This window comes from Meleagris gallopavo, chromosome 5, assembly GCF_000146605.3.
Source record: "Meleagris gallopavo isolate NT-WF06-2002-E0010 breed Aviagen turkey brand Nicholas breeding stock chromosome 5, Turkey_5.1, whole genome shotgun sequence".
NCBI lineage: Eukaryota > Metazoa > Chordata > Aves > Galliformes > Phasianidae > Meleagris > Meleagris gallopavo.
Genome location: NC_015015.2, coordinates 20,389,547 through 20,404,003, shown reverse-complemented (window position 1 = coordinate 20,404,003; position 14,457 = coordinate 20,389,547). Strand labels below are relative to the sequence as shown.

Sequence of the window (14,457 nt, the reverse complement as noted above, 5' to 3'; positions counted from 1 at the left end):
AATTTTATAACTAAATCCTTTGCTGTTCTGGACATTTTTTTCAGATACTCTGAAAAAAATATGAACTGCTTTGGTTAAAAAATAAATAAGCTCATGCATTTGGAGAAGTGAATCTACTCGCACAACAGTGAAGAAAATTCCACCAGAGAAGGAAGTGCAGTTTCTGTTTCTGACACAAATTTTTCCTCTAAGGCAAATTACTGGAGAACAGTCTTTTCTAGAATTAGAGCTTGTCTTTTTGGCATTAGACCCACAAGGGGCGGATGTGAAACATGTCAATGGCCAGCTAGGTTGATAAGTAACAGGAGTCCCTCATCTCCTTATGTAAACAAGATTTTTTTTCTCTGCATTTCCCAGAAAGGCACATAGACTGTTTCTCTCTTATCTTCTATGGTCTAACCAGTCTGAAGATGGCAGTAACAGGAAGAAGCTCACCATTTACCATTGAAAAGTCCTGAGACAAGTCAAGCCTTAACACAAAATCACAGCATGGCTTAGGTTGGAGGGGAACTTAAAGATCATATAGTTGCAAGCTGCTCCCCACCAGATCAAGGCCCACAGCCCCATCCACCCTGGCCCTGAATGTCACCAGGAATGGGGCATCCACAACTCTCTGGGCAGCCTGTACCAGTACCTTACCCTCTGAGTAAAACATTTATTCCTAACATCTAACCTAAATCTCACCTCTTTTAGTTTAAAGCCATTCCCCCTTTTCCTAGCACTAACTAAGCCTTGTCTTATCTAAGATGGTAAAATCCTGACCAAAAAAGATCCCTGACAGCTGAAAAATGAAACTGAACCAGCAGATCCCATGAGCTCACAGACTTGGCAAAGCTGATGCAGTGCTCAGATCTTAAGAAATAACAGTAGAACTAAATGACAAACATGGTGAGTCCGTCCCTGGCAAATATTAAGGATTCAGTCACAATGCCCATTTTAGCAGTTCAGATTCCTTCTTTTGAGCTTTTCAGTGTTTTTATGGATAGAATATCAGGCCAGAACTACTCTTTATTGCATATTTTTCTGATGTTTGCAGAAGAGGAAGGCAGGCATGGGTACTGTGAGAATGCAGTATCACCTTTAGCTGTTCTCAAGTGGACACCTCATTCCAGATATTTGGGCATGTTAGTAGCTGGATTCATGGAAGAGCTGTTTACTCACATATCTGCTGTACGTACTAATTTGGAAGAAAATGTGCTCTTTTTTTCTTGGTTTACTCTGTTTTTTGTTTGTGGGAGTGTCCTGAAAGCAGGAAAAGATACAAACCAAGATGATCAAATACAGATACAAAAGTGAGGAAAAATCCAATAAAAAAGTAACTCTGCCCCTCCCACCTCAAAGAAAAATAATATCTGGCTGAATTTTGGAGTCTCCAAAGGTTTTATCAAAAATCCTTTTGACTGTTGATTGCAGTGCTATAGAGCTGCTGTTTTTCTTTGACTTACGCATAACTGCTGTTATCTTCTCTATTTGTGCACTGTTAGGTGGCCAAGTCCTGGGTATCCATTCTTGTGCTGTGTGCTATTGGACTCTTACCTTGATTTGCTATTAACTCTAAGCGCCTTGGTGTGTACAGCCTTCCCTCAACACACACCCATGGTGTTTAGATATCAGTCTCCACAAACTCCCTCCCCTTCTCTGTCCATACTTTCCCTTTCAGGCACTATAGAAGGTGGGGCATGGATAATCCACCTGCTCCTCAACAGGTGTTTCCTAAAGTTTGCAGAGGTACTTCATGAGTCACTGCCAACTGTTGTCTCTAATACTGATGTGACACCCATAGCTCACTCGTATGCAGCTGGGAGCATGATGGGATCATACTGGAGTGCTCACGAGGTAAGAAATTCAGACTGTAATCCATTAAAAGCTGAAGTTGGTCAGGAATGGGTTTGAGATTGGGACTCCTGTGCCTTAGAGAGGTCCTGGGAGATGACAGTCCAAATTGATGCATGTTTTTACTTAGGTTAGACAAATTTATGGGTTTCCTGATATTGGTAGCTCTGTGGAGACATTTCTGGTAGTGAAGAGAAATTGAGATGCATTGGGTGATCCACGTAGAGGCTAGGAAGCAGTCTGAGGTACCAGGAATTTGCGAGGGACGTGATGAAGTGCTCAGAGACCTTCAGAGTGGGACTCTTACAGCTTAACAAATAAACTGAATGAGAGTCTAACTCAACTAGCTAAAGAAACATTAAGTAGAGAATGGTCCCCTACTCATCCTCTCTACTCTTTTCCCTGTCCTCAACCACTGAAATGCCCTCATAAGAAGGGGCAAAACTATACTTTACCTGGTGATGAAGAGCAGGAGAATTATTCTTCCAATTTTGCTGCGTGACTTTAAAAATTGCAACAAATATTTATGTCAGGGCATACTTTTTGAAGCATAAATGTTTCATTAATTCTGCAATTGTTTTGCCATTGTCCTGCAGTGTGAAGAATGCCCATGCAGTTCCCTCTCTGTAAAAATCATAAGGATGAGAAATCTGAGAAAGGCAGATCTGTGTGAGTATCACAGTCTTTCCTTGCACTTCTCAGTAGTTCAGTTCTAAAAGCAGTGAGTATAACCGAGTGCTGTAACTTGTGTCTGTTTATGAAGTGTCACCATGGTTCCAGATACTGCTGCATATTTGAATTTGGACTAATCTTACAATACAGTCTGTTATAAACAATACCCTTCTGTTTACAGAAGCGTTGCTATTAATGGAAATATCAAAGGTCTGCTGGGGTACAATGTGAAGTACCTTAACAGCTGAAAAGCTTCAGAACCAGTTTTGCTGAACAAATACAGCTGTTAATTATCAGTTACGTTCTGTGATGTGCTGTGATGAAGGCTGCACCTCTAATTCTAGATGAAAATGCCAACACTGACAATGAGTGGCTGCTAGAGGCTGTGGGGAAACACTGGAGCTTTACTACCATCTCTCTGTCTTTGGCAGACAGCAGAAATACATTCAGGCAACTCCACATTTCAGTATTTGATTTAAAAAAAAAAAAGAAAAAAAAAGGAGCATTATAAGCATTATATATTGTATGAATTTGTTGTCAGACAACTCTTTCTGTGACATATTTCCTGAAATGCATTTGAAATACCAGACTTTCAAAGGAAAAACAGTATGACTGAAAAGTTTCTGGAGGCTTGGTGGAATGGGTGAGAGTGGAAGTGCAGACAGAAGGTTACTGAGGTAGAAGAAAACAAGCTACAAGACAGCTCAAATATCTGTCTTGGGGAGAAGGAACAAGGCAGGAATGCAATGGGAGGGAAGTGGTTAGGAATCTTTATGTATTAAGTAAACACGAGAAAACTCAGCAAGAGTATTTGCCTCCATGGAGACTACATGGCTTTCAGAAAATTACTGGATTGACACTAAAGATTTTGCTTACTTTTTTTTAAAGGCTTGTATGTGCTGTCAAAATGTCAATAAGTGAGAAATTGGTCACTATTAAGAAGAAAGCTGAAATAAAGTAATTTTTTAAACATAATAACAGATTTATATCATAATTCAATGAAACTGATAATAGTATCTCCAATTAAAATTACAAATAATTTCGGGTTTAGAATTAGTCTTGGCTCTGGGATTATTTAGGATAATACTTTTTGTGGAAATGCATTTATCATTTAATTTGTGAATTTACATGTTTGTAAGCAGTTGAAACATTTAGTTCAAAATATATTTTAGGAAAAGTAGAATTCAACAGTTGTATTTCCCACACAAAGTTACTTGCTTCAATCACTATTTTTGTATAATTTAAATTTATTAAGAGAGAAAGAGCTGCTGACAAAGTTGAAAGATGGCAAAGAAATAATTCAATCTGCAAGAAGCCATCAGTGCACTGATACAGTCAGAATCTGATTAGGTCAGGCTGCATTTTTTTGAAGACCACAGGTCAAAGATGAGTATACTTTGCTTTCTTTTGTCTGTGGCACTCCGCAGCTAAAGGAGAGACAGCGTCCTCCTTTTGCAGAGGGATTGCTACCCACAACCCTCTGCATTCATTCCTCCTTAGATCTTGCACATGTTGTATAACATGGGACTTGTTTTTCACATTGCAGGGTATCTGTGGCAATCTGCTATATCATGATCTCCTGAGCCTTTGTGTCAGATAAATGGTCCTATTTGTATGCAGTGAGAGCGTAATAACAAAAATTAGGCTACTAATGTAGGCTACTAATGCGTGTTGAAATCAGATACGACTAAGGCTTCAGAAGGATTTGCTCCTACGTTAAGTAGAACACAGCATTCCCAAGATGCTGTTGCAATTTCTGCACGTTTGAACTTGACTACAGATTTTCTGTCAAAGTTGTAAGAATGGTGCTACCAGAGCTGTCATCTGGCTTGAGAAATCTGTTCTCAGAAGTGGACAGCAGATTCTCCTCGACAGGACAAAAACCAAGACGTTCTTTTCTCTGCCTCGCTCACCCAAGAGATCTGTGGCTTGTGAGATCTGTAGCTCAAAGATCTAGGTCTTGGAGGTCACCAGAGGGTTTCACTTTGGTACCTTACAGCTCACTTTGCATTGGATGGGAGCCCAGATTCCTCTCTGTCAAAGGAAAACACAAAGACCACTTTCAGTGTTATCAACTTTAGTGAGATCTGTGTGTTTATATTGCTGATTAAATAGTTATAGCCTTTTTTTTTTCCCCCCCCACTTTGCCTTACATAGCAGAAATACCTGCTGGAGAAAATCTGATCTTTTCTGGCTGACCTGAAAAAGCCCTTTCTATGCATTATTTAGGGCTCCCTCTCACACAAAGACAACTGTCCCTATGTTTTCATTCCAGATCTGGCTTTTAAATTGTGAAAACCTTGTGGGTGAAGTCTTGTTTGCCAAGGGCTGGTCCACCATCCAAGATCTTTGTAGGAGGGCTCATTCTTCATTCCCAAGTCCTCCCACCCATTTCTTCACAGACCTCTTTGACGCTACCTTTATGCAGAATGCTGCATTTCTACGATGTGAGAGTTTCCTTCTGGAGAGATTTACCTACTGGCCAACTACAAGTGCATTTCAACCACATGCTAATTTTAGACAAGAATTAGACCCACACTGTGTAAATTCCCCAGTGCAGATTTCATTTTCAGTGTGGCTGTATCATGCACAGAGATGCAAGAATGCAAAGTAAACAGCCTGGCTGTCAGCACAAAGCCTTGACTGCTGAGCTGCTGCCACATGTGAGGCCTTTACATTGTGCCTGCAGTTAAATGCTAGCCATAGCCTTTCTGCAGGCAGTGAATTTTGAACATTCACTCTGATAGCACCCATGCTGCTCTTAAAGTTTCTGCTGCTGCTGTGCCTGTGTCCACAATCACTTTAGCTTCCCCTCCCCAGAGCCTGTAGTGCAAACAGCTAGCAGGTTGCTTGCCTCAACTTGCTGTGTGCTGTACTGCCTGGCTTGTGGGAGCACAACTAGAACTTGCTGCCCCCGTGCTTACACTCCTGGGCACTGTCTGCTTTTCTCAGCTGGCAGATCTGGTTTGCCGTGGTCTTTTCTGAAGGGTTCACTGCTCTTTGGGGAGGGAAAATAAACATTTTTGATACTGCAAACTCTCTCTCATAGAAGAGAAGCCTGTTTGTTTCAAGAGCTGCAAGTGAAATATCAGGTAATCTCTGCTACATGCATGTATTTTTAAAACATTATTCCAGTTAGGAGTAAGAAAATGTCTTTAACATTAGTTTGCCTTGCTTTGTATTTAGCAAATCTCAGGGTTCCAGAAAGTATGTACTGGAATGGCCCAGAACTACAATTTTTAATCTTTTAAAAGTAATAACATAATTCTCAATTAGCATTTCATTAGATAAAGCCTTATATTTGTCTTCTATGTTGTTCATAAAATTACAGAATCATTAAGATTGGAAAAGACCACTGAAACCATCTAGTCCAGCAATCAACCCATCCCCATCATGCTCACTAAACATGTCCCTTAGTGCCATAGCTACCCATTTCTTGAACACCTCTAGGAATGGTGACTCTACTGCTTTCTTGTGCAGTTATGGTACTAAACCTGAGTCTTCATGCGCAATTTCATAACATACTCTTAATACTGCACTGGTCATTAATTTTTTTCTATGATTAAGTCCTGGGCAATACCACCGTAATAAGAAATTTTCACTGCATTCTAAAGGAAACTGGTAGGGAAGGTATGATTGAAGACATGATCAACAAACTGTATATGTTGCTTCTTGCCCTTTCCGCTGCCCACAGCATGGCTGTGAGAATACAGCAGAAGCCATAGTGTGAAGTGGGCAGACAGGCAGCAAAGGTGAGCTAACCAGCACTAAAACTTAGGTTGAGATTGCTTTTCTGTTAAAATGAACGTGGTCACCTAGGACGACATGGTCCTCAGAAGAGCATTTTTGTCTTTGCAAGGCATATGATAAAAGTTCCTCATGATACTGGCTGTTCAGGCAGGCTGCATTTGCACTGGGAGAAATCGTCATGGTCGGTGAAGAGAAATGCTTGGTAATAGGAATCTGAACAAAGTCAGAGAAATAGTTATGCAGGTACCTACGAAGTTGCAACAAGGCCTGTGAACAGTGATTTCTTAGTTGGTTAAGAAACTGAAACAAACAAATACGAGAGCAATTGCTGATCACCAGGAACTCCTCCCTGTGACATCATACCTGAAGGTGGGACTTTTTTTACTGTAATTGTAAGCTGTTTAGATCAAGATCAAAGTCTAACTGAATGACTACTAAGGCACCTGGCAAAATGGAACTCTGGTTCTGACTGATGTTTATCATAACAAACTAATAACCACAGTTAATAATATGAACAACAAATGAATGAATGATCTCAATACTGTGTCCTTTGGAGTTGCAGCTGTTCATAAGCCCTTTCCCTTCTATTCAGTTTTCTCTTGGTTTTCATTCACTCATGTTATCCATCTCTGCTCTCAGTCTTCCTCAGCTTATTGCTACCATCTACATACATGCTAAAATCCAGTTTCCCTCATTCTGTGTTTTCTAGTCCAAGAGACTATTTCTCAGTCTTTCCCTTTCCTGTCTCTCAATCCCTTAGTAGACTGTTGGTAGAAACACCAAGGAGTGTATTGTGTGCAGTATATTGCTTGTTGCTTTGTATAAATTGTATAGTATTCTGTAGAGTGTAAGGAGTACGGAGATTAAAAACCTGTGCTGTGACTTGATAGCATCATAAGCTGCCACTAAAAGACACAATGCTGTGTACAACCAAGGAGCTCAATAAAATGTTATTTGCTTAAGAATCTTCATCAGGGCACCTCCATGCAGGTGAGAAGTACCTACTGCTACGTATTAACGAATTGTACATAGACACACATGCATCTTGCTATTGCTGTGCTGACTTCTGTGTACTTCCTGTGTGCAAGAACACGAAGGTGTTTTGGTGGTGAAAGGTATTGTACAGAATGTTTCCTTGTGTTTTGCTGTAGATTCATGGTGTAACCTTGGAGAAGGTGTTTTTATGCAGAGCTTTAGTTCCTTGTAAGAATGTGAGAATGGCGTGGAGCTGCAACAGGGAAGGTTCAAGCTGGATATCAGGAAAAAGTTCTTTACCAAGAAGATGGTTGGGTACTGGAACAGCCTCCACTGAGCTGCCAGAGTTCAAGAAGCATTTGGACAAAGCTTTCAGACATATGGTCTGATTTTTGGGTGGGCCTCAGTGGAGCGAGGAGCTGGACTCAATGATTTATTATGGGTCCCTTCCAATTTGGGATATTCTATGATTCTATGACTCGTCTCTAAAGGAAGGACTGCAGAAAAGCTTTAGCTGCCTCACAGAGGCATTAGGAGGATGAACTGGTTACTGCCTGAAGGACTGGTGAAAAACATTGACAACCTGTGATAGTTGTGTTAGGCTCGTTCCTGTCTCAGAGGCAAAAGCTGAGAGCAGCTACCATGCTCTTACAGTTTACCAGCACAGTATTGCAGCTATTGTGCTTTACTGAACATGGATGATCTTATAAAAGCCTTTTGTGATGGTGCTATTTGCACATAGTAGACTACACTACCTTCACATTCAGAGGAGATCTAGTTAATGAGTGGTTGAAATGTGTTTTTAATTAAAATTTTTTTTTTTTTTAAATGTCAAAAACTGTTTTAAAACAGTTTTGAAAAGGGCGGAGTCAATGAAAATGAATGAGGGGAAAACTTGGGTGGAGAAAAGAGGCTGGGATGAGTAGGTGACAATGGCACCAATGCAGAACCACATGTGTTTTGAGAAAACAGAGGTCCATGCGGAGATTCATGGCCCTTCATTCCTTCTCTGTCTTGCAGAGCTAGTAGGCTGTGGCAGACTGCTCAGGACATGGCTTTGTAGCTTGAGCTTGGATACCTGATGGACATTTATGCAGAGCTGAAATGCTTTTCATGGAATGTTGTGCTAATAAGTAACACAAATCGCATAAACCTATCTTGAATTTCCTTCAGTTTCTTTCAAACGTATATAGGTAGCATCAGTGGTTGTTAACGGGTAATTGCATATGTCCTCAGGTTTCTGAATTGGCATTCTGTATTTACGAATATCCTTGGGCTGTCTGTATAATACCTTCTGATAGCTTATGAAACTAAACTGAGCATTTTTTTTCCCCATGCTTACAGTGTTGCACATCTTAGAATTTGTTGCTTCCTGGCATTTTTGATCACCCTTGATAAGGATCATATTTTTACTTTATATCCTGCTTTTTATTATATTCTGTATAATGATGTATTGAATTTAAGACTGAAGATTGCCATGTCTGACACTGCATGCTGACTACGAATGGAATGTCAGCATGTCTGTGTTAATTGTTATGCGATACATTCAAAGATGTTCATGAAGAACATGAAGATTGATACAGATGATACTTACTTCAAGATTTTTTAGATAGTTCTTTGATAGAGGATGTGGTGCAACTTCTTGTCTTCAGTGTTTTAATGTGAAAAATATAGGTTTTTTTTCATTAATTCTTACACACCCTTGAAGAATCTGCAGAATCTTTTCTAAAATCTGTCCTATTCTGGTTTTGTTAGGACACCATTATTTGCAGACCATCCAGCTGTGCAGTAAGCAGTGTGACTGATATTATTATCAGCGATTCCTTCATTCCTGCACTCACTGAGCGGAGAATGTTTGGTTTTATGTATGCATACTCCTTCAAAGGCATTTAGATGAGATGAAGTGTGGTGCTGAGGTGAGCTAAAGGAGCAACATGATATGGCGTGTGGTATGTGTTAGTCCCTGTCCAAGTTGATTCTCAAGACTCAGAGCAGTGCCATGGAAAGCCTTGCCCACTGGCAAGGTACACAGAGCTTGAGGACCTTTATCAGTGATGGTCTCCAGAGAGAAGCTTCAGGCAACGTTTTTACTGAGTTGTAGTCATTGATTACACTGTAGATAAGAATCAGTATCCCGGACATGATTTACTGTTACGTAGGAGGCCAGTGTAAAGAAGAGAGGCTAGATTTAACATGGCTATGATAGTCTGCATAGCTGAAAAGGTATGTGTGTGTTCATGAGACTGTGGCTTCTCTCCTGGGTATTTTGTCTTTTTGTATTCTTTGCAAGAGACTATAAGTAGTGCTGCAGTAGTAGCCAGTGAAGGTTAAAAGAAAGCATCAATCTCAAATTTTAGCGCTGGTACTTTATCATTTTCTACTATCTTGCCAATTACTAAACTGGCAATATTTTGGAATGTCTACCTAGCAAAGTATTCATCTGTGCCCATTCATCCAGTACCGATGTTTACTATCTTTCAAGAATTCCCTTCTGGTTCAAGAAAGAAAACTAGAGGAGTGTCGAGTGTAATTTTTTTTTTGAAATCATATTATATTTTTTCTTAATGTTTTCATTCATTCTTTTTCACAGGAAAGTTGCTGTAGGCTCCTGGATTAGTTGAGAATCCCAGAGGATTCCAGTCAGAAGTGTGAGCTCATTTGATTTCATTGTGAACATAGTTTTAGTTGTAGTCTTGTGATAAAAGACAGCCTGGAAGCTGTGTCTATATGCAGTTTACTTTGATATGAAAGAAGCTGATGGTGACATTTTTGTAGAACAGATATATAAAATGTGAAGACATGACTGACAAAAGCAAAGCATGTGTTTGCAACACATATAACTTGTAGTATTTATGGCAGGATGAATCAATGCTGTGATGTAAACTTTTAGTCCAGACTGAATTAACAAATTAAACTGTAATCTCTGTATTTACACCCTGTAAGTCCAAAATTCAGTTCATAAAATGGTGACTGAGACTTACAAGCTGAAGTTTCAGGCACACTAAGACCCATTTATGTTGTCGTGTAAAACACACCCTTGCTTCCAGTGAGTTGTCCCAGTGTGTTATAGAGTTTTACTCACCAAATTAACTCATCAGCATTGACGTCTCTACCTTCATACTAGCTGCTCTGAGCCATCATGTGAGGGAGTGAGTTTACTTATTGCACTACTTTTTTATTTTGTTATGATGATATACCCTACTACTTCCATGATGTTTCTTCAGGCACAACTCTTCCATCCCCATCTTAAAAAAATCAAAGAAATCTATATCTTTTTATTTTTACTTACGTGCATTGAATCTACAATCAACTGTGGATTTTCAGTGCTACTTCCTCTAAGGATGACTTTGGGATATTTTTAACCTTGCTCATCATATTCACAAATGTTTTCTGCTTCTGGTTTGCACCAAACCCAGACAAGGGAAAACACTTCATCTCAACCAACTGTATTTACCATTTAGGTAATGTGATTTATCTCTGTTGTTCCAGAGGAGCTGGAGTGGAATGGGTAAGTTTCAGCACAGCTGTTTGTGGGAATCTCTGCACTGTATGGTTTTACATTAGTATTGTTTCATTTTGACAATTATGTTGAGCTCATACACAGATACTCTAGCTATGGATCTGGCTCATGGTATGTGGACGCTGTGTGTAAGGAAAAAATGGCCACTTTCCCAAGTAACTTACAGTCTTACTCTGTACCTGTTAAAGAAGGAGGTTTGCTGTTGCTTTGGAGATAATGAGGCCTGTCAGCGCCCATATGCTATACTAGAATGTGTGGCTTGGCTGGTGTACAGTACAAGGATTTCTCTGTTGCTTCCTCCTGTGACAGTCAGGGCTGGGAGAGAGACCAGTTAGTTGGTAAGATAATTGATGTGCCATGATTATTCTGTTTATTGCCTTCCAGCGTAAACACAGGTATCACATGACAGCAAGTCCAGATTCCATTTGATATGTTTGTAGCTTCAGCTGGAAGGGTTCTCTTCTCCTGAAGCAGGATCAAATTTACTTTATCTGTCACTGGTATGTATCTAGGTAGGGGTACCCTCTGAAATGAGTTAAATTATAAAAACCTCTCTCACTAGAGCTAACTCTTTTAGAGCTGGAGCAGTTTTCCTAACATTTGTCTTTATTTCCATCCTGCCATACTGAGACTCTAATCGTCCTCTTTATAATAATTATTTGGACATTCCAGCTCTGGCTGTTACCATATTCTTTGCCGATCTTTGCTGTTGAATTAGCAAACAGTTCTTTCAGTTCTTTCTCATGTGCTAGGCTGTTTAAACCAATCCTCTTCAATCTGGACATATTTAAATTCAATAGCTGGTGACAGTTGAAGTCTTTTTTGGTAGAAGATGGAAGAAAGTGGAAGAGAGCTGGAGCACGGAAGACATTGAGCATCCATTTGTTCCTGTGCATGAGTAGGAATGTATGCTAAGAGTTCTTAATCTCCTGCACTTACAGCTAGCTAGTTGTGTATTTGGGATCTGGTCCAAAAGCTATGTAAATCTGTGTTGTGTGTGTGTAAATTATCAGATAAATCTTGCAACAATGTAGTTTTGTGGCATAATTTGTTTTCTTCATGCAATGATCTGTCTGTTTCAGATTCAAATTCCTTTATCTGCATTCTTGTCTTGGGCTATGTTGAGACTCGGTGATTACTGACTGGGCTGATATTAGTGTGGATGATCAAGCTGTGGGAGTTTGTTTTTCTCTTATTAATAGCAAACAGTCTTGCTAAAGCTTGGAGTAACTTCTCAAGTTTGCTATAGTTCAGCGGAAGAAAGTTCTTACCACACCTCTACCTAGGTTCAAGTCACGAATTTAGAAGTGGCCTCTTTGATACTCTGAAGATATCAAGTGTCCGTCTTCTCAAAGAGGATTCTTAACTAGTGTTTGTGATAAAGGGATATGCCAGACCATAAGTGAATAAATTCTCAGAAATGCACATACCTATATATTTGACACTGCCAGAGGATGCACCTATGCAAAACTAGTATTCTCATTTTCGCATTTCTCATTCCACATTCAGTGGAAGAATTATTGAAAATATTGCAGTGGAGGGAGCTAAATAAACTCTTTTGTGACCTTAATCAATAAATTGTTATATAAAGGTACATCATGCATATTCTGCATCTAAATCTATGGTAATAAATCTAAATTTTCCTAATACTAATTACCAGTATAGAGGTCTCCATTTGGAATGCTCAAGTTGTCCTTTCCTGCTATGGAAGCAGGGGGAAGATGTTTAATATTCAGATTTTATCAGAAGACTTGAAAGAAATCCTACATAATGTAATTCCATAAATTGCTTTAAGCAATACCTATTCATTGCCACATAAGTAACACAAGTATAAAGATAGTATGGAGTGAGAAACAAGGGGCTAATTGAGAAGGTAAAACAGTTGCTGATAAGATACTCTTTTTGTGGGTTGGTAATACTAATAGTGGTAGTTATTTTTGTTTTGTATGTTACTTTTAATTGTGCAGTATCAAAACAAGTTGCAAGTGAGGAAATAATCATTATCACTGTTTTATTGATGTGAAAATATAGATAGAAAAGATATATTTAAACTCAGGCAATTGCCCACAGTGACCTAGCAGCCTGGAGCAGAGCTGGGACTGGAGCCAAAACATCCTGAGCCCTTTTCCAGCAGCCTACTCACTTGGTCATCATACTGCCTCCCTGCATGTATCCTGCAGTCCCAAATGGCCTCTTAGCCATCACATCTAACCTGTTACCGTAAACACAAATTTGTTCTAAGGGCTGGAGACATTAGAAACAGCTGTGGTTGTTCAGCAGACAAAAAATAAAGTGTGTAGAAGTGAATGCAGAGCAATGTATAGAACCACAGAATAGCAGATTTGCTCCAAATGGGAGGACTAGAAAGGGTGAAAAGCAGTCCAGAGAGAGTGATTCCTGTTATATTTTTCACTGCATTTTCAGGATCTCATGTTATTAAGACAGGTTCATGAGATACCAGCTCTTTCCTGCACTTAGGAAGAGATGCACAGCATTGCTCCTTGGAAAACAACAACAACAACAACAAAACAAACAAAACAACAACAAAAAAATTATCTTAAAAGTATCAGTGAGAATTCTAACAAAGAAACAATTTAAATACATTAGATTAACACATAGATGGAAAGTTGACTGCACAGACCTACAAGTACCCAGCTTGCCTTTCACTTGAAAGTTGCAGCAATCCCCAAAACTCAGTTGGTCAATATCTTGCAAAGCTTGTGCTCTGCTGCAAGGCTATTTACTTCCATCTGGGGAGGAGGCAGTTCCTGGGAGACCACCCCAGTGCAACCTGCATGAATTATGAAGTTTTAATGCTGTATTCTATCTAATTAGACGACCTTGTGTTCGAACAACGTTTAAGGTAATGCTACACTAAGAAATCAGAAGTTTCTTCACAATGGGCAAAGATTGCTCCTTATTTAAAGTGCTTAAAGAGTTAACTAGTTAAGTACCTTTAAAAAAGGTTCTCAAAATGTAAATCTTCACCACAACAGATCTCTTGATTTCCCACAGACTGGGGATGTATCAATAATAGGTTTTGATACGTAAAATCATTCTTTTCCCCCCCACCAGTTCCCTTTATTTCAGTAGCTTCTTTCAATCTCCATTAATAATCACAGTTTCAGCCTCTAGGAGGCTGAAAAATAGGATAAATAGTAGTGAGTGCTGTTGAGTAAAAACCTATAAGAAAAGTATTAAAACAGTATCTCTTTTTTGCAGTTTACTTATAGAGTGTTATAAACTTACGTTCTAAGACTTTTTTTTTTTGGTAGTTTGTTAGTTAAAACGTATCTTTTTATATACAGTTAGTCAAGCTGATTGCTATGTAAGCCTGTCATTGCCCACTGCTTCCTCTGATACTGTCCGGACCAGAACCATCAAGAACTGCAGAGATCCAGTGTGGAATGAAATATTTTGCTTCAGGATCCAAAGCCAAGTAAAAGTAAGATGCGAAGTGGATTTGTTTTTTCTACTGGGGACAGAGATCTTATTGTGTGATCTGTTTGTAGGGTGCCATAAAAAAATATTTGCAAGGGATTTGAGGGATGTGGGTAAGTGAATGTAAGAACAGCATGCAGCAGCAAAATTAGATTTTATTTTGCGATGTGTAGAAAATAATTGAGATTTCACAACTATTCACATAATGTCCGATCATTTTCCCTTCCCTTCCCTTCCCTTCCCTTCCCTTCCCTTCCCTTCCCTTC

The 14,457-nt window shown here is 39.3% G+C and overlaps 1 protein-coding gene across 1 annotated transcript in view; it reads left to right on the top strand.

Moving 5' to 3' along the window:
- The first annotated feature begins 1,588 nt into the window (after positions 1-1,588).
- LOC104911085 (synaptotagmin-5-like) overlaps positions 1,589-14,457 on the top strand; it is a 16,343-nt gene continuing 3,474 nt past the window's right edge. Inside the window, exons 1-3 of the mRNA XM_019616081.2 lie at positions 1,589-1,836; positions 2,430-2,502; positions 14,059-14,195. Coding sequence (XP_019471626.1) covers positions 1,597-1,836; positions 2,430-2,502; positions 14,059-14,195 — 450 coding nt within the window. The 5' untranslated portion in view covers positions 1,589-1,596. The remainder of the gene's footprint in view (positions 1,837-2,429; positions 2,503-14,058; positions 14,196-14,457) is intronic.